Source organism: Podarcis muralis, chromosome 2 (genome assembly GCF_964188315.1).
Source record: "Podarcis muralis chromosome 2, rPodMur119.hap1.1, whole genome shotgun sequence".
In the NCBI taxonomy this organism is placed as follows: Eukaryota; Metazoa; Chordata; class Lepidosauria; order Squamata; family Lacertidae; genus Podarcis; species Podarcis muralis.
Window position 1 is genome coordinate 83,927,163 of NC_135656.1, and position 21,051 is coordinate 83,948,213.

General features: G+C 40.9%; 1 protein-coding gene across 5 annotated transcripts in view; it reads right to left on the reverse strand.

The window, feature by feature from the left end:
• Nucleotides 1–17,067: 17,067 nt before the first annotated feature.
• Nucleotides 17,068–21,051, reverse strand: part of EEFSEC (eukaryotic elongation factor, selenocysteine-tRNA specific) — a 164,325-nt gene continuing 160,341 nt past the window's right edge. For 4 of the 5 annotated variants that reach the window (XM_028719176.2, XM_077924957.1, XM_077924959.1 and 1 more), the window contains one exon: nt 17,068–17,935. In XM_028719176.2, coding sequence (XP_028575009.2) covers nt 17,751–17,935 — 185 coding nt within the window. In that variant the 3' untranslated portion in view covers nt 17,068–17,750. Of the gene's footprint in view, nt 17,936–19,721; nt 19,782–21,051 lie in introns of all 5 variants that reach the window. The other variant, XM_028719179.2, reaches the window with a different exon arrangement.

Here is a 21,051-nt window from a genome sequence, read left to right on the forward strand (position 1 = left end):
ATATATTATTTCCTTGCAGATTGTTTATTTCCCTTACAATGCTAGCACAGGAGTAGTTATCTAGAAATAGGTGGTTTACTTAAAAGGGTCTTAGCTGCTTTTCTCCATCACAATTCTGAGGAAGTCAGGAAGCTGCTGTGCAAGCCTTCCCCTCAGCTGCCCTGGTTGCTGTGCACTGCCCTTCTACCATTGTGCTATTTTTCAATTAAGACTGAGCCCCAAGCTCCTGATGACAAAAACCATGTTCAGGAAAATGAAAGGTCATTGGCTTATTAAATCAAACATTTTAACCATGACTCCAGATGACCTTCTGAGCATTCATCCTGATTTGTTTGCATAAAGTTTGCATTGAGGTTATTCAACGTTCTCTGTTTATTGAACACTCATCATGATTTGCTTGTGTGGATATTATACAACTTTCCATGCATCCATCCATCCATCCCTATTCCACATGTTCTAGTGCATTTTCCCATCACATTCCTTACTACAAAAGTCTGGGGTTGTTTGAAGCGGGTTTGTTGCACCAGAGTGCTTTAATCTGCTATAATGTTACAAACCTCAATTTGCCAGTATGTGACTGAATCCCTCCTGCAAAATAATGTATTCTGCTTCAGGTGATCTTACAGAATTTAGTTTGGGGTTTCCCTTCCCATACCTTGCAACAGCTAAGATCCATGCCTAGCACTTTATGTCTTTACTGCTGCAAGAGTCAAAATCATGATTATGAATTTTACCTGCATTTCACTGACAAGAATGTCTTACAGGACACATACAAGTCTTCAGGTGCACATCCAAGATTTGCACTGTACAATTTCCACAGCCTATTTCTTGAAGATATATCTCCTATAACAAACAACCGTTGCAAACCAATCACATGTTTTAATTTAAAAAAAACCCTGACAAGGCGGAGTCAACGGAGAGCCTTAGAAGAAGCAGATCCAGCAGTCACTGGAGTAATGTCCAAGTGGGAAGCAAACAGAGATGGAGTGTGTATCTTTACAACAACAACAACAACAACAACACTAGAACTCTTAATAGGAGAAGAGTAGTCAGAGATGGATGCTTCAGTACCCTGGACAGATCATGACTTGTTCCAGTGGAGTCCCACCAGCAACTGAGTCCCCAGATCCATGTCAGATCAAACTCCTCCTAGGCTCTGCTTTCCTGCTGAGGAATGAAGAGCCTTAACAAGGGCAATTAATTCTTGAGCCTCAAGACTAACACTCGTCATTCTCCCATAAATTCCTGCCCAGTGCATTGCCCTTCTCACTAAGCAGGCATTACAGAGTGTCCCTAGCATGAAAAAGGCTAGTTCGTCAGGAGAATTCTGGCTATCTTCAAATATCTCAAGGGCTATCATATGGAAAATGGAGCAAGCTTCTTTTCTCCTGTTCTGGAGGGTAGGACTCAAACCAATGGCTTCAAGTTACAAGAAAGGAGATTCCGACTAAACATCAGGAAAAACTTTCTAACAGTAAGAGCTGTTTGACAGTGGAACAGACTCCCTCAGGAGGTGGTGGACTCTCCTTCCTTGGAGGTTTTTAAGCAGAGGTTGGATGGCCATCTGTCTTGAATGCTTTAGCTGAGATTCCTGCATTGCAAAGGGTTGGACTCAATGACACCTGGGGTCCCTTCCAACACGATTGTATGATTCCAATTTTGACTGCTGTTGAAAGGTGGGGCTACTATGCTGGACACCTTGTGACTAGGTTGTGGCTGGTATGCTAAACATATCAGATGGTGGGCTGGTGTTCTAGTGGCATCAGGTCCCTTCCATGCTAAATGAACACTCAACAGTTGAGAAATCCAAGTGTCCACTGCACACCCCCTCTCCCTCCTGACTACTAACAATTGGTGGAAGCCCCAGCCCTCACTGGACTTCAGCAGCAGCAGTGCAACAGATGATGGCATTTGTCATCTTCAATGGCATAGGGAGAGAGATTTTATCTTGGATGACTGCCACTCATTACAAGGCACAGACACTGCAAAGGCACAGAGAAGCAAACAATTTATATACATATATTAATCACACACCACACTGGGTAGAGAGGGTTTGGTGGGTTTTTTAAAAAAATAAAATTGTGCATTTCCCCAGATACAGTAGGCTTTCCTGCTCTCTCCATTTTATTCTGCTTTATCTATCAAAAATATATTAACCCAAAAGCCTGTTTCCATCAAAGTCTCGATTCCATGAACATTTAAAGATAAGGCTTATCTTATTACTGGTGCATTAACAACAGAAATCTAAAGGGCTACTGCCAATCATTTGCTTTCCACAGGTTTTTTCCTTCTCTTCAGAAATGGCTTTGCAGACAGCATGGCGTAGACCTCACAGAGAAGGCAGGCAGCATTACATGTGTGTACTGTGCTTTTCCACTAATTCATGACGATGCAACTAGATGTTATGGGTGTTAAGGAGAGGCTCGGTTTAAGCTGGACCTCTGCACATGCCCCTTGGCTTTGATCTGTGTGCAATGTGTGCAAGAACGGCCGTCGCTCACTTTGCATGCAGAAGGTCCCACGTCCAATCCCTGGCATCTCTGGGTACGGCAGAAAATCTTAATAGTAGCATTTTTTGGGTTTTCAGAAAGAGGTGATCAGCAGCCAAGTAGATGAAAAAGCACACATATATAGGCACCCGAATCATTGTTAAGCCAAGAATTTACCATACACTATAGGAGTAGTACTCCAGGTTTTATAGATGAGGAAAGGAATAAAAGAAGAACTGCAGCATTTTGGAAAAATATACCACACAGATGTGAAAGCAGTAAAATTCTATATAAGTGTGTGTATGCCAGGTGTTTATTTTTCTATGGGATATTTATGTCCAGATAATGACAGAATGTTTGAACTGTGTATGTCAGGCCTTTGCTGAATGCTTATGTTCACGTCACTCACTACCAGAAGATAAATAGATAGATGGGAGATGAGGAAGAATCATAGTCCTATACCACTTTTACTTTGTTTTTATTTGCTGCTGCCACAAGAGCTACATTCACAAACTGACGAGAGGAGGACGAGTGGATTGGAGACCTGCAGCGGTGGGGGTGGACAAGGAGAATTCAGCCTGGAAATAATAGGTGATGAATATAACGATTCAGGAGAAACTCCCAACAGGCCTTGGAAATGGGACAATGAAAATTCCATTGTGGAATAGTTCATGCTATTTTTCATAGCTTAAGAATGACAACCACACAAAGTAACAGAAGCGGCTTAGGCCAAAAAAGGACAGATGATCCACTTACCTGGCAGGCAATGTGCAATAAGCATGCCAGAGAATTTTGAACTAAAGGGATTGCTGGGCTGCCAAATCCTTTCTAATGTTCCCATCACTGGACTTTCACTGCATAGACACCTCTAAAGACACAAGCCAGGAGGTAACCAAGGCTCTGCACAGAACAAGGAGGGAAAGGCAGGGGGCCGGCAGAAAAAATAGGAAATTATTGCATTAGCCAAAAAGATCTTATAAGGCCAAGAAGACCCCTTCTATCCTTCCATGCCAATTTCCAAAACTGAAGCTCTTTTTAGGGGAGCAGGACCACATGTGCCTGACCTCCACACATTCTTCATTAGGTCTGAAGGAGCCCCAACATGTAAAATGATATGCATAGAAGGTTCATGCCTCATCATCATGATCCTTGTCTTTTCAGCTAAACTGATCTCCAAATAAAATCTCCCTAAGTTCACAGATTCCTATGCATTTTCATATTAAAACATACAAATTTATCTTATCTTAAGGTGTACTTCATTGGGCTTGATGGGGTTTACTGTATAATGCTTAGTATGTATGAAAGCCATCCAGGCTCAGACATGACCAGCAATGCTCGTGAATACATCATAAAGCTATATCTTAGCCATGGGAATCAAATAAGAAGTTGAGTTTCTCCAGAGCTTTCTGAAGTGTCCCAGACATGCCACTCTGGACTTCCCCATATAATATGGTAGTGGTGAGATTCCCACCAAAGCCTGCACCCACAAAACAGGGCCACCCCACACCTGCCATACTATATGAAAGGGGCTAACCACTTGGATTCATCCTGCTTGTGTGGCTTGCCTTCTTGGAGGCCACTGATAATGGCATCTGACCAAATTCAGATAGCAAGTCAGGTGATCTGCAGCTGTTGTGTGATTTAGCAGTTGCATGAAGCGCAAACTACACAGAAGCAATTTTGATAGCAAGCACAGCATGGGTCTAATATACCAAGTATCCTTTAAGTTTTCATTGGCGGTTGTCATTTGCTTGAAAGCACCTCAACGTGAAGGGGAAGAGGGCAAAGAACATAGAGCAGAGCAAGGTGTAATACCGTACTAGACTCCTCTCAGATTAAGTTTCTTGTAGGCATCGCAGTATCAGGACTGTACAACTTCATGTTCAAAATAGCAGCTTCAAAAAGCTAAAGCGGTAGCATGGATTAAGAACAAATGTTAATGACAGGGAAAAATGAGGAACGGTAATAAGCTTCCGGATTTGTTACCACGATCAGAAAGGAAGAGGAGGATCTGGCTTAACTTCATTGGTACTGGAGGACTGACAACCAAAAGCAGTGTCTATAACCAAATTATTTCACTGATGTCACTGGAACAGCTGCCGGTATGTTTACTTCCGCAAGTCAAGCACTTTCTTGTTCCATTTATTCCCTGGTCTTCTTCTCATGAGCTCAGGGCAACAAACATTCCAATGTAAGGGTGATTAGACTGGCCCAAGATCATGCAGTGAGTTTCACAGTTGTGGGAATTTGAACTCTGATCTTTCTGCTTCAAGACCAAAGTCCTAACTTACAGCTCCCAGTTTGACAACATCTGCACTGTCGGATGCTGAACCAACAATTACAAATCACTAACTTTCTAATGTTAAGAGGTGCAACCATTCAACAAAAAATAAAGCTCTCATGATCACTGCCCCAGACTCCACAAACCTGGTGCAGTAGCAGAAGCCAGCACCAGGACTCCTGTTAGCACAATGGGGGTTTTCTCCCTCTCCTCCCCCTAATGCACACTGGAGGATCCGTGGAACCCCCCACACCTGTGCGCAGGGGGAGAAGGAGGGGGTCTGTTCCATCTGGCAAGCAGAAATGCTTGCACTAACAGAACAATCAGAAGCACGTGGTGGTGAATTCCTCCCACTGATTGTCATTTTTATTTTTATTTTATTTTTGCATTTTGTTGCCATTCATATACCTTACAATTTTCTCCTTTCTGTATCTGCCAGGTAAAATTTCACTACAGGCACCCAACAAAGTGGGCTCAAGTCCACAAAAGCAGGTGCCATAATACATTTGTTAATTTTTTTAAGGCGGCACAAGGCTCCTTGTTGTTTTTCCTACAATAGTTTGTTAGCAGTCGTCACTGAAGAAACCTGTTTTCCCTCAGTAACCGCAGACCCTTTCGCTAGGCCCTTGGCATGTATTTGCACACTCCTCTAGTACGAAGCAAGCCCACAGATCCTTTCGTCACCAGCGCAACAGGTGCAGGATACCAATCAGGAGCCCAAGTTTCAAGGCTTTTATTTTCCAGTGTCATCATGTGCCCCGTTGTGAAAGGGGGAGGGGATGGTCGGCCGGAGAAGATAAAGGGACGTCAGTCTGCAGAACAAGCTGGCTCTGTTCACAAAGTGCCTCAGCAAATAGAGGCTGCAGAGCGTTAATGGCGCACTCAGGTTTCCGCCGATGCCAGTTGGAGATAGAGTAGCCCAGTGGCAAACAAACCCCAGTCCCCAGAGGCTGCTCAGATTCTCCCCTCATTTGTTAGTTTACGTGTAAAATACAGTGAGGCTAATTCCTGCTTGCATAACTGGAAATATACATTTTCCAGCTCTTTTGGGTGCATAATCTATCGACGGTATATAAATCTGAACAAGGTCAGTAAGCAGAACTAATGGCCATTTTCCAGGGCCTAGGTAGAACGTTCTGCTGGGATTATTTGGGTATCACATGACCTTGAGGTGAGATTATATACAGAACATACAGTGATAGGTTGACTGGCATTTAAAATATTAACACAATGTGGGAGAGATGCTCAAGCCCAGGTGCCTATTCAACAAACAAACAAATTAAGCTCTAATTCACATCCATCTGTCATGGGTGCTTTAGCTGAGATTCCTGCATTGCAAGAGGTTGGACTAGATGACCCTCGGGGTCCCTTCCAACTCTACAATTTCATGATTCTATGACTATAGTTTTTGCATCCCATTGCCATTCAGTTGCCCACTTACAATCTTCTCTATCAAGATGTTGCTTTTGAGTCCACACAAGTTTCTGCTATAATAAATTTCCAAAGTCTTTAAGGTGCCAGTGACCTAGCGGCTACAGCCTAACATGGCTACCCCCTGGGAATTTTTACACATTCAATAAGCTGGGGAATTTGACTCCTGTGCAAACAAATATGTCTTACATGTTGAACATTATTGAAAACGTAGGGGCTTGAGGCTGGGGAAGCAAAACAACTCCTCTCCCCCTACTCTATGGTGTGATTGGGGCGGGATGCAGATATTAAGAAATATTTTAAATAAATGTTCCACCAAATACACTTGTTATGATTCTTCAGGCACCTAAGAAAATTCAGGCAAGTGATCTGAGCAGAGTATGGTTTTACTAAAACAACTGGAGTTATTAACCTGATTAATCAACAAGTACTCATTGTGGGGCCTAGCACAGTCTTACATGCCTGCTGGAGTTACTTCTTGTTTGTGGAGACAGAAACCAAGCAAAACTTGGGTGGGAGCGCCTCCAGATTCTGATATTCTAGGACTGCAGCTAGAAAAATCTGAAGCGGATTTCTAAATATTGCATTTTCCCTTACCATAAATAAATATCCTCATCATATACCAATATCTTGATTTCTTCTCTACGAGTAACTATTTCAACTAAATAAAATAAATAATAGGGAATGCACAGATCTGACCTCAGCCTGCTGCGTCTAGAGTTTCCTTCTATTCTGGTTTCCCAAGACTATTGTTCCAGTTGTTTTATATATTTAAATACCCAGTATTTTTTGAGGAACTTCCTTCACAAAGCAACTTGCAAGCTCCAATAAGTACCAGCTCCACCTAGCAATATAAAAGTGCACAATACAAGATATACTACCATTAAATAAAAAGCCACGATTCACAGGAAAGATTCAGGGAGCTCTCCATTAAAGCCAAAGTGAAGAGGAAGTTTTTGAGAACATTCTGAAAGGATCCTAGAGCTGGAGCCAGCCTAATCTCTGTCGGAAGTTCCACAGTTTGCTGGGTACCACTGAAAAAGGTCCAATTTTGCATGCTCACAGGTCTGACAATTTTAGGTCCAGGTTGCCTTAAGGTTCAAATGGTAATAACCAGCACTTTAAACCCCAAAGACTCCCCGTGCAGTTAAACTATTGTTGTATGCACCCCAATCTCTGAGCGGTGAGAGGCTCCAGTGGTTCCAAGGCTGATGAACTGATTGGTTTACTTGGAACGAAGGTCAAAAGAGATTGCAGTGTCTTTAGGACAGCGTTTCCCAAACTTGGGTCTACAGCTGTAGACTACTGTGGACTACAGTTCCCATCATCCCTGATCACTGGTCTTGTCAACTGGGGATGATGGGAGCTGTAGTCCAACAATAGTTGGAGCCCCAAGTTTGGGAATCCCTGCTTTAGAATATATTATTTTATTTACAGACAGACAGACAGACAGACAGACAGACAGACACACACACACGTGTATGTGTATGCGTATGCGTGTATCTCCTGTACATAGGGTGCATATAGACTGGGCAATGTACAAATTCCTTGTATTCAATATGTGCACAGTCTCCATGACTTTATATGAACATGCACAATCATAACTGTTTACACACAATTTCCATTCTATGTGTGTTAACCCTTGTTCTATTTTATTATTATTATCCTGAAACAGAAAATAAAAGGACCCTACTGTTTCCAACCTGAAACCCGCAAGAGCTGATTAGGCACGTGTGCATTATTCAGAGTAACGCTGCTGATGATCTGGCAGAGGGAGTGAAAGACACCCGCAGGTAGAAGGGTGCACAGCTAATCCCTGCCATGTAGTAGCCCTGGAGAGACAGATGATCCTTCTGCATGCTGAACTGCCAGTAACAGCTCCGACATCTTAATACGCAGCATGTACTAATTAAAATTCCTAATTAAAGAAACAGAACTAGCCGGCAAAACTAATGCTGTAAATTAGCAGGCTTTATGTACCAACTGAAGAAGGTTTTGTTGCTTTTTCAAAGAGCATGCTGTGTTAGCATTTGAAGTAAATGATTCCGGACAAAGCTATTGTGCCTCCCACCCCTTGTAACCCATTTCAGTAACATGAGACAAATAGCACTCTCCAAACAAATCTCTTTTGTTAGGGTGCAAGGTAGCTCAGAAAGCCCCGTCTCTCCAGCTGCCTGTGGACAACTCTGCCAACCCACCAAATCAAACAGGAATAGGAACCAGGATACCAGGCATCCTGCCCTCAGGATGTCCTTTCAAGGCAGTAACTTAGCATGACGTGTGCATAATTTCATAGGGAGACAGTTATCTGTAAGACTGTGGCCCGCTGAAGTCGTCTCCCTTTCGTGATTAGAATCGCATGAGGGAAAGAGCGGGGATGCATTTGCTGGGCTTTCACCTACATTAATGCCTCCATTGCCAGGCCCCACTGCTCTCCACGCACAAGGGAGGAGAAATCCAAAGCAGGGAGCCTCCTCTATATGTGTAGGCTCCTCAGGTGATTTAGAACCCTGTTTATGTAGGCTTCAAAATCACACAGAGAATCTACATGCAAAGAGCACGAGCCCCACTTCAGATGTTCTCCGACCAACATGTAGGGCCCGGCAGAAGGGCCATGACAGGGTGAGAGGGGCCAGCAAGCACAGTTCTGTTCTACCCCTTCAAACAATGAGGAGAAATGTCTGAATATGGTTTTTGCCAGATGGTGAGAACTGTACTGTTCTCCCATTTGCTCAGACATTTTGATCAGACGTAAACGGTAAAAAATATATATCTGTCAACACTTTCTAGGAAGTACAAGGATCCCTACACCTTTCATCAACTAACTACCAATTTGACATGTGTTTGCTGTGTGAATGTTAAACCTAAAATTGCACACCATTTTGTGTGTGTGTGTGTGTCAGACAATCTGAAGCTGTGTGTGAAATTCAAGCACTGTGAAAACACAGCACCGAATCCCCTCACTCTTGCCCTGCTTCTCATATGTTGCTCTCTAGTGGTCACTCAAGACTTCACGGGAGGTGTAAGTACCTTCATTTTGGGGGAGCTGGAGTAAGGAACCTACTCCTGCCTGAGGGCCACAGCCTCTTCTGGACAACCTTCTGAGGTTGTCACATACTGGTGGTAGGTTGGAGGCAAACGTGAGTAGGTCCACAACTGTAAATTGCACCTTTGCGCAGTAGATTTTCTACACACAAGCACACATCCCTGTCTCTTCTCAATCCAGGCAAGCGAGAGACATTATGAGAGTTCATTAATACATCCCAGCCAAGCAACAACACTCAAGGAAGGTGCAAAGGAATGCCAGTGAGAGGTGTGGCTGGGGAGGGGGAGTGCCCCCAAGGTCAAATAGAGAGGGTTGGAGGGCTGTATTTGGCCTCTGGGCCGAAGGTTCCCCAACCCTGGCATAGAGCTTCCCAAGTCTCTGAAATACATTAGGACTGATTCAATAGAATCATTTTGACATGGCAGAGAAGCCAGCAACACTTGCTATTTACCAAATTTCATTATTGTGGTCAGGATTCAATACACTTTTTCAAAGTTTTCCTTCAGCCATGATCTCTAGCTGTGTTGGAGGCCTCACAAGACTGACCACCGCGCACAACAATCTAAAAATCTGGGAAGCTTACCATAACACCACCATGTAAAAACAACGTGGCCCTTAGTTTGAGGGACAAAGTGGAACAACTACCAGCACAACTAATAGCCAAACAACACACAAATTGCTTTAACTTCAAAATTCTCAAATATTAATGAACAGCTACCTCAGGTTTCTGGAATTTACCTCAAGTTTCACTGCATACCCCTACAGGAATGTTCCAGGAGCAATAGGCGATGTGGTTAATAGAAAGAACAGCTGCCATCACTTGCTTTATGATCTGAAATATTCATTCTTCTGTCTTGCATGTAAGGCATTTTATGCAAATAGCACAGAACTCTTAAGAACTCACCTTCTAGAGACAAAATACAACAACTAAAGTTTCTAGTGCACTGAATTATTATTACCTAGGGAGTTTAATTATTTTCTCATTCTTTTAAAATAAACTCTTCGCTGTTTTCTAATTGTACTGAGAGAGATAAAGAAGGAACCAAATAGAGGAATATTGACATGATGATGTGGACTCCATTTCCCTCAGAGATGGATAGGTGCATTACACAGTCTAATCCCCAGGACGTGGCTTCTGATCTAATGAGACAAATATTAACTGTGGTTTTACATTCACAGCCCCCACATGTATAGCTCAAGCCCCCAAAATGGAGTTATTGCCAAAATAAAACATACCATTACTCTAAACTGTGAGTGATATGGGAACTCCATGAAAATTTAATAATCGCCAACAGGATAAATGGGCTTAAAAAATTAAAATGTTCAGAAAGCACGATAGCTTTAGTTGGTGGCAATAGCGAAGAGACACATCCTTATGCTTGGAGATCTTTAAACTTTGGGTTACTGAAATATTGGAGTGGTTTTCTCTAGAGAAATGAAAGTTCATGGGGGAAGAGGACTACACTGGCAATGAGCCTCTTGAAACTGCTTTCACACTGGTGTGGCTCAAAAGTGCATTGGACATCATGGTTAAAATACCCTAAGGATGCATATAAACACATAGACAAATCAGAACTCTGCGTTTCCCCCTCTGTAGCTGAAGTCCAGATCTCAGCACCTCTTGCCTGTGACCCAGGTCCAACCTTTGAGATGTGTTTGACATTCATACTGATTGTCTTACCCATTCTTCCAGATAGTTCTCCATCTTATTTTTAAAGTACTGCATGTGCATTTATTCAATTCAATGTACACACAGGCAAAAGCTTTGCTATGTTTTCTATTCTGCTTATTTACAAAACCATAGAAAAACTGTGTCAGGGAGAGGCCAGGTGAGTTGGTTTAAACCCACTGTGTGCAACCAGTTTCTGCATTCTTCCTTCCTTTTGATATATTTTATCATGCTGACCAAGTTATAGAACATAGAACAGGAAAGACGTTTTTATAGCTCTTCTCGAAAGCACCAAACAAAAAGGTAGTTCATCACCCCTCCCCTAACCATGGTTTAGTCAGTGCTACCTGTATGAGCAGGAAGCAGCCTAAGCCAAACATCAGGCATATGCACTCTTCCTTCAGTGAGGCTGGGAGAAGAATTTCACCAGTTTAGTCTTACCTTCCACAAATTCTAGTTTGCTGTGCCACATGAACAAGAAATCATGGTTTAAAGCAACAGCAGGTCAGTTTCACAGCAAGTTTAGTTATCAGTTATTGTATTAAGTTTCCCATGAAATTGCATGTTTCCCATGTAAGGTGTAAAAATGACAGCTTCTATCTAGTTAGTTTACTACAACGGAAAGAAAATAGGGGAAATACTGGGAAAAACTAGTAATTTAAGATCCCTCTTGCAGTGAAGATCAGAAGGGGGCTAAATAGGGGGCATTTAATCACTAATCTTACAGCCATGCTAAGCAGGAAGGCAACAAAAACAGGCTGAAACTGAACACAGGAAGCTTTCAATTAATACCAGAAAGGACTTTTGCTGAATGGAACTTATTTGTGAGTTAACGACAGAGAATAATATTGGCTATAAGGAAGGGCATTGCTGGATAATAGTGCTCTATTACATGTTTGTAGGGAGTCTCTATATTAATTCCACTTCTAGACAATTATGGAAAAGGAAAACAAATGCCTCAGCAGCTCTAGAGGTCTCTGGTGTGGAAGCAACTTGGTAAAGGCTCTGGTGTTATAATTTTATACTTATGGAATTTGTCATAAATTCCTGCAATTAGGAGGACTTGGATTTCTTTTCAGTCTCAATGCTAACCGATTTAACTGTGACAAAATAAAGAGCATTTCCATCTGTGTTATTAAGCTCTGGTTTCATTTATTGCAAATCACTTTGAGTGTTGCAAACAGAAGAGCAACTCAAATGTAAATTTATAATAATCATTACTGTGATCATGTTCAAGCAGCAATTGAGCTCCATAGGATCAAACCCTGAATTAAGGTGAAATAAATTCCAGCAGAGGGGAGAAGCTGTTGAAAAATTGTCCTCTCCTGAAAACAACTCCACGTATGGTTCCCCCACACAAACCCAACTCTCCCACTCAAATCAGGATGCACCAAGTCCTGTGCATTAGCATGGATCTTGCGTTTTCTGCCTTTTCTCAATCTCTCTTTCAAACCTTTTACTTTTGCAGCAATTATGGAGCATTGTCTCCTGCAAAATATGCTAGCAGTACAGCATGTTCCACAACATTTAACTCGTTTTCCCTGCTGCCATTCTTGAGCTTCACGGCTTAATGATACAGAGTCAGTAGATCACAATATGACCCTGTTAATATTTTTAATGCCATTTTTACAAATTACACCATAATGCACCGATTACCAGGATGAAAGCAAAATCTCAGCTGCGTCTGTCTGGAGCCCAAATAAAAGAACGTTTGAACATCTGTTCATCCTACAAATGTCTTTAAAAGCTTTGATTTTCCTGTAATCATTTGGTTCCACCATTTCACTCATTTTCTGAATGTGTATCCAACAGCCTCAGGACAGTAGCCAGAGATCAGTGGTAATAGTACATTATAATCAAAGTTCCTGGGTGCACTTCTGTTTTCCTTTCAGAATTAACTAGAAGGGGGGGGGGAGCAGTTATTAGCTTTCTGTCCTTTATAAGTAAGTTCATAGTGGCAGGCAGGGTGGAGGGACATACAGAATAACCCTCAGTCAGGTTTAATATAGAATTAGAATTTGAGAACATTAGGATATTTTTCAAGCTAAACTGAAGTACATCAGGAGTCTTAGAACTCTTTCTATGGCATGTGTGTGTGTGTGAGAAAGAAAGAGAGCTAAAAGACTTAAGTTCATCTAGATCAGCGGTTCTCAACCTATGGGTCCCCAGATGTTGTTGAACTACAACTCCCATCATCCCTGAGCTCTGGCCTTGCTAGCTAGGGATGATGGGAGTTGTAGTTCAACACCTGGGGACCCACAGGTTGAGAAAGGCTGATCTAGATGCTCTGCCCCTATTCCAGATGTTTGCACAATGGTGCAAAAAGTGGACTCTAAACATGGGCACAGGTACTCCCTTTTTTATTAGAATATATGTTCAAAGGCTAAGCCTTGGCTTCCAATGGTTTTCTAAAGGGCAAAGTCCCACAGTGGATTACAGACTATGGTTGCTTCCAGACAATCTGTTTCTTGGGCATTCAACCTAATTTGTTTGTGGGGAGAGATGAGGTGATGCCGGCTATTTATTGAGCATTCGTTCTGATTTGTTTGTGAAGTTAGGCCATATTGCACCAAGCAAATTTTATCCCACACTTTCCAGTGCATTTTCCTGTCACTTTCCTTATCACAAAGCATCCAGTTTGGGGAGAAGCAGGTTTGTTGGGCAAGAGCTGCAAGTCAACTCTGATTGCACAACCTGAATCTGCTTGTATGCGATTGAATCCCACCTGAAAATAGTGACCCTCTGGAAGCCGCCTACATCTCCTTGACAGGAAAAAAAGAATACAGAGAAATAGAATAAATGTTCAAGAGAGAGATGGTTGGCATTCATTGTCCTATAAATGGCAGCTTTGCTGAACCACAAACTATAGAATGGCAAGAAGCGAATCTATACAGTGGTACCTCGGGTTACAAACACCTTGGGTTACAAACACTTCGGGTTACAGACTCCGCTAACCCAGAAGTAATACCTTGGGTTAAGAACTTTGCCCCAGGATGAGAACAGAAATAGCGCGGCGGCAGCGGGAGGCTGCATTAGCTAAAGTGGTACCTCAGGTTAAGAACAGTTTCAGGTTAAGAACAGACCTCTGGAACGAATTTAGTTTGTAACCAGAGGTACCACTGTATTAACCATGATTGACCGTGTTTACATTCACAATCACTTCAGTTGCCTTGGGCAAGATAAAGCGACTAACAAATGTAATAAATAATGATAATGATAAGAATTCAGTCGAGCATGTTGTCCTCACTTCTGAGCTCCTGTTTTGTTGTGATTGAGAATCTATGCAAAGCTTCATTCTACATGCTACATTCTGCACAGAAGTTGGGACTACACCACTTCAGAACTGCACATGGAAGAAAGATACTTAAAATCTGCCTGCATATTAAAAACTGATGGAGCAGAAAAAAATTCAAGTCTAGTCTTCTCCCTGACACAGTTTTCGACATGAACTCCTGACCTGGAATTAGCACTTCCTGTGAATCTATATCAAGCCACATCAAAAGAATGGGAATGTCTGGAAGGAGTCAAGGAGGTGGTTGTTTTTTTTGGGGGGAGGGTCCAGCCTATACTTCTCCCTATTTTTTTGTTCAGCTTTTGTTTTATCATGGGAGGGAGATAAAATAAGGGAAAGAGAATGATTGGCTGGTGGAGTTGGGAAACAAATCAGAACACACACACCCTAGTCTTAATGGGCTGTTTACTTGGTGTTTCATCTGCCAGGACCCTGTTTTGCATAAGACAATGTTGTGGGAAGGTTTGCTTTGATGAAACACCAGGGACCACTAGAGGCATTGCACAGAAAACTGATGCAGGGCACTGACAATGAGTGTAAGCTGAGTGTCAAGGGTTCAAATTCGGCTCATCCATTTATGTGTTAGAAATTTCACTTGTCTCTCCCCAAAAGGTTGATGCATAAAATTCTTTGCTCGCCCACTTTATCCTCAGTTCAACACTGAGGTCAGTTAGACTGAGAGATGGGGGCTGGCTTCAGATTACCATTTGGGCTTCATGGCTGTATGGAAATTTGAACCTGGGTCTCGCTGATCCTAGTCCCAAATTGTAAGCTCCCTGGGTGGCTTCAAACAAGCCATTATTGTCCCAGACCTTCATATCTGTAAGATGCAGAAAAAGTAACAATTTTGCAATTGTTGAGATATGCAAGAAAAGTGCAATATAAATACTAGCTACTGTTATTATTAATGAAGACCATGTCATCAAAACATAAAATGGGGAAAAAGACCACAACCACCATGGATCCAGAGGGTTGAGATGGTACTATAACTGTGCATAAGAACTGCACACATCTGTGTTACTATACCGAGACCATCCATAGCAGCATATAGCAAGTATGCTATGAAGGACTCTGACAAGAAGAGAAAGTGCAATTTTTCCTCTACAAAGATAAATTTTTTCCCCTCAGTGGGTCTGGTAGCACAAGTCATACTAAGTAATAACTGAATTCGCCTGCCTAATTCCTCACGGATTATGCTGAAAGCATACCCCATAATCCTAAGGGATGTGCTAAAGCTTTGGCTGGGACTCACTCACTCAGCAGAAATCGCTCAAGATCACTCCACACAGCACTTTACTCAGTTTTGATTTAAAGGAGCACTGACCAAACTAGGTTAGACACCAAATGTGCCATGTTGCAAGGCTATTTAGTAGGAAATGTCCTCAATGTTTATTAGCATTTTTTTTCCTTTTAGAGTTCATCACTACTGCCAAAAATACACCAGAATATGACAAAACAATTGTTTCCCTATTGGAAAGGATCTAAAAGTCAGTAGCAAAAACCCACTGTCCTAATTTTTCAGAAACATAATTATTTCAGGCGTTGTAAATGTATTTACTGCCAAACAAGTTCTATTGATTATTAAGGTCAGAATGCTTAGAATCAGCACTGTGGTGATTAGAAATAATAAAATGACAAGCAATGGCAATATTAAGCCAGCAGATTTTGACACAAATCATTACGTTGTACTAAGCCTAAGCATATATAACTGAAATATTCTCTCTTACCTCCCTCCATTATCTCCCTGAGTTGAATTTCAGAATGTAAACTTGCCAGGACAGGGGCCGGGTCCTCTCGTATTTTGTAAAATGTCACACAACACATTTAAAGAGCTATATTAAACAACAGAAAAATAATTAATTTTCTGAGAAGCAGTGGGTGCTTCCCCCCTTTTTTCTTTCTTTCTCTGCTGCCGTACTCCACATATGGTTCACTAACATCTCCCAAAAGAATCTACCAAAGAAATGTTGTCTGCCTACAGAGCATTATTTTGTTCCAGTACTAGCTCTTTTTTAAATTGCCCCCCCCTCTTTAATATTCTATTGGCTTTTCTTTTCCCATAGCAATACAATCAATGAATAAAAACAATAGAATGATAAAGAAATATTGACAGTGGATGAGAGGTGTTCCAGTGCTAGTTCTAAATGTGCAGTTCCTTTAAACGCTCACTCTCAAAAATCTTAACATAGTCAGAGTGGCAACTGACTTTCACAAGACTTGTCACACATCACTTGGAAATTGGTTATGCACATACTTCATCCAAAGCAAAATTGGCTCTGAACTTATAACAAACAACAACAACAACAACAACAACAACAACAACAACAACAACAACAACAACAACAACAACAACAACAACGTAAGAACACATTGGCTTGGAACAAATTTGGCCTAAGAAATTTACTGAACTTTCTTACAGCTACAGCACTGACACTACATTGACCTGGCAATCCCAATTTGTGACTGAAATTTCAGTATGTTTCATTCACTCTCCACATCACCATCAGGATGACCTATCCCTCCCCTGTTGCCAACATACATAGAGGCAGTGCTTTTGCTTTTTTTTTCTGGGTGGACGCAGGAATACGCATACCCCTAAACATTTTGTGAATCTTTGGACTTTTGCGCATTTACTGTATTTATTTTTCTTGAGTCAAAATGAGAGTACCCCTAAACATTTTTTTAGAAAGAAAAAAACACTGCATAGCGGTCACACAAAATGTGGGTTTTGTGTCCTATGCTCAAGATTCTGTCTAAATACTTAGGGAGAAAGAGGAGGATGTGGAACCAAATGACTGAGTTAAAAACCTCAAAAGTACAATTTATTCTCTTTATATTTAAATAAAACAACTGCTCACCTCAAGCCACTTAAAATATTTATTCTCGCAATTTGACACTTTGGTAATCACAATTAAGTTGCTTTTGGAGATGATGAGCAGCATTCACATTCAGCAAAACTTCTTAAGAGTAGCTCAGAGTTGCTTATTTTCTCAGCTTTCCTAGGAAAACAGATTCAGAAAGCTTGTGTAGAAGTATTATACCAAAGCATTAAACAGAAAAGGTTAACAACGTATACCATGAAATTATGTACATCCCTGAGGATGTTCTGACACTGAAGCCAGTTATAAATGGTACTCAAGATACAAACCTCATTTACAAAATAATCCCTGCCTTACAAACAGCGCATTTGGATTATTAAACATAAAAGAATTTAAACATCCAATTTAGTTTCAACATGCACAGTGTTTACACTTTGCCTTTCCATCAAGTCAGGGTGGTGAAATTTCACTTATGGGTTCAATCTACAGACAATCACAAAGCATCAGAAAGTTCAAATTAATATATAAAATACAAATGATACAGAAGTATATGCATTAGCTGTGAATTAATAGTTTCAACAGGTGCCATCTACCTGCAGCACAGCAGATTGGAACAGCAAAGCCAGAAATATCTAAAGCATCTGTAAGGCCAATAAGAATGGTCTAGAGTCCATGGGAAATGCTTTTTGGTGTTCAGCCTTTAAAGGACACCTCAAATGTTTCTCAAGACTGAATCATTTTCTTCTGTGCATCAAAGACGTATCTTTTAAAGAGAAGAGTGATATGAACAAGCTGGACTGAGTCAACCTTGCTGCTTTCATCCTCTTTTCCTGTATCTCCCTTCCCTGCCTTGGGCTTCTTCTTAGAGGTGGCAGTCAGAAGTGCCTTTGTTTCTGGCCTCACCCCATCTGAAAAGAATAAAGATACGTATTTAAAAAAGGAAAAACCTCTGGGCAAACATTTCAAAATTATTAATGTCAATCTCAAAGTAGTTTGAACGTGAGATCATCCCCGCAGGATTCCAAAGTAGGAACAGCAGTCCAGTAAATCTGGGAGAATTGGCAATTCTATCACCTCATTTCAGATCTTCATTGACTAACAGAATAAATAAATAAATCTCCTCAAAACAGGTCAGCAATGTTGCAAATAAAGGTCCATTTATACACTCTAGCCTCTTTCAGAATCACTGTCTTCGCCATCTGAAGGCCTAAAACTCACAAACAGCAGATGAGGTGGCAAATCTGTGTTGGGGATGTGATAAAACAAAACTCCTGTTTCCAAATACAAACAAATAAACAAGTCTGGGATGTCAGAGACAAAGCCTATCTAAAACACTAGTTTTCCAAGTGTACAAATGTCTTTGGTGAGAGATTACTCCATCAAGTGAGCAGTTTGAAGTGGCAGCATTAGATCTCCTAATATTTTAAAGACAAACAGTTCCATATTTTAATACATTTGATGAAAAGTGAAAGAAAGAAAACTAATACAATTGCCTGCTTCCATTTTAGACTACTGCAGGAAATGGGTACACGGTCAAAATTGGTATACGAGTTATAATTCAGCAAGAAAATACAGCTGCCACCATTTGCCCATAACCACACATGAGCGGGTGAATTTATAACTGTGATTCTGTATATGCCAAAGTGTATCACTACATAATCCAGAGTTTTTCCAGAAACACAATATGAATTATTATGCTTGTCATTTTTATACTCTCATTTTAAAGGGAAGAATGTATTTTGTAAGTTTAAACACTTTGCTGGTGAGTAAGTGTTCAGATATTATGAGTAGGAACACAAATACCTGCCCTTCTGAAGTCTTTATTTTAACTTGTCACATTGGAGACTTTTAAGAGATATACAGGTAGTCTCCTTGTAATCAAAGCAGCAGAGCAAGAGAGAATAAGTGGTGTCCAGGGCCTGCCCTTGAGTCTGAGGTCTTTTATTTCTTGAAGTGGGATAAGAGAACTCTCCTTACAAGCATATTCAGTGCCACCCAGCTGAATATTCTGAAAACGTAGTTCTTGGGCAATGAGCCAATTTCAGCTCAGGTATTTCTAACCTGCAGTGTCACATAACCTTATCTCAAACACTTAATCAGCTTCTCTCCCCTCATACTGAAATTCAGAGACAGATTCTCATATCGTGGCTCGACAAAAAGATTGAGATGCTTATGATTTACTGGAGACAGGACGTCTACAAGCACAGGTGATCTGTTCCACTGCAGACAAACTAAATGGCCATTCACAGCTGATTGTGGCGATTCAGCACCGGAAATATTTTTTGTTTCTTTCTTTCATACTTGTCAGGCAGATATATCCACCATGTGGCAGGTGCAGCATGCTGCAGCGGCCTAAAGGAAGGCAGAAGCTACAGTAGTAAGGCTAGAAGTCCATTAACTTTTCTCTTTTCTGTACTTATGGCCATTTTCCCCCAGACATGGCATGGCAGAAAGCTGCCTCGTGGATTACCTGACTGAAACATAGTCATGTGAACACAATGTCCCACCTGTTAGTATTAATTTATAAATCCTGAAGCAGTTGTTAAGTTATGTGGAAACATGATTGGAAAGTTTTGAGGGCTACTCAGCATTGCTTTTTTTTAAAAAAGTATTCACCTGAATGCTGTCACAAGCTCCTTTGAGGAGAAACAGGATGAACAACAATTTCTAAAACTTAAGTTTAAATATAATAACCACATATCATCTGGATTCATTCACTAGAGAACTGTGATTGCCAGTGCCTTCTTGTTGAGCCTACAATCAGTATAATGTGTGGAACTGTAAGATAGCAAGCATGGTCTGGAAAAGTACCTCTTTTAAAAATTTGTTTTCTAAAATTACAGTATTTCAAGTCAGCTAGGAAGCATGATTTATGTGGACTTCTTCACATGTTACATTTTTAGGTATAAACGGGAGATATTTCCAATGATCCCACATTGAGGAAAGTGGGGGAAAGTCCCGTTGAGAAAGCAGAAGTCCTTTGAAAGGGATTCCGCTGATGGAACTGGTTAGGTGAATCCCGCCCACTGAGATCAACAGACCTAATTTAGTCATGTTCATTCATTTCAATGAATCTACTCTGAGTAAAACTTGACTACCATTCATGGCTTATAAAACACAATTTTTGGAAGCAACCATTACCCAAGTGAACCTAGTATAACTCACAAACTAAATTTGATTCCTGCTCCAATCCCTTGTTCAATGGTCTGTGTGACTATGCATACCAGGAGCTTGACCTCTTAATCTGGATGATTAAAAATGGCTTCCCAATGGTGACTAATAATTTAAGCAGTTGTCTGTTTGGAAGAGAAAGAAAAATCAGGAAAAAGAAGCTAGTCCTCACTGTGGAATTGTGTTACCTAACACTGAATTTATTTGTAATTAGAAGAATAAATTCTTCATAATTCCTAGTTTGTAAAGGTGATGATGTGTTCTTGAATGTCTCCTATTCATTTAAAAAGCGCTTTATCAGGAGGGTCTTCTACATGTCAAAACTTTAAGTATTTATAGGCATCCCCCCCATACCTGTGTTTACTTGTCTGAGAACTCTGACTGAGTCAGAGTTCTCAAATCCATCCCTGTAGTTATTTAAAAGTGTGTATCCACAGAGGTGTGCCATCTACATTAAGTAGAAATACTGGTGTAAAACTGATGCATACTGAACAATAGCTTATGATGTGAAATGTCTGGAGCTGCCCTATGTTGTGCAATACTTTGAAAAATATTTATATACTGCTTTGCCAGGAACTCAAAATAAATTATAGCAATGAAACAGACACAGCTAAACCAATAACATAAAGAAAGCTCACTAATCAAACTTAGACCACCACAGAAGACTTTAATCAACTTAAAAATAAAAATCTTACAGAAAGTTCTTCTTCCACTCCTCCCCAGCTCTGTTGAGAAACATGCCAGGGTCTTGCTTGTCACCATATCCAAACATGTGCTTATGATTTGTCTAATTGGACATGAACAAACCATGAGCTTGGGCTCAAATATCCCAATAAACTGGACTTTGGCTTTC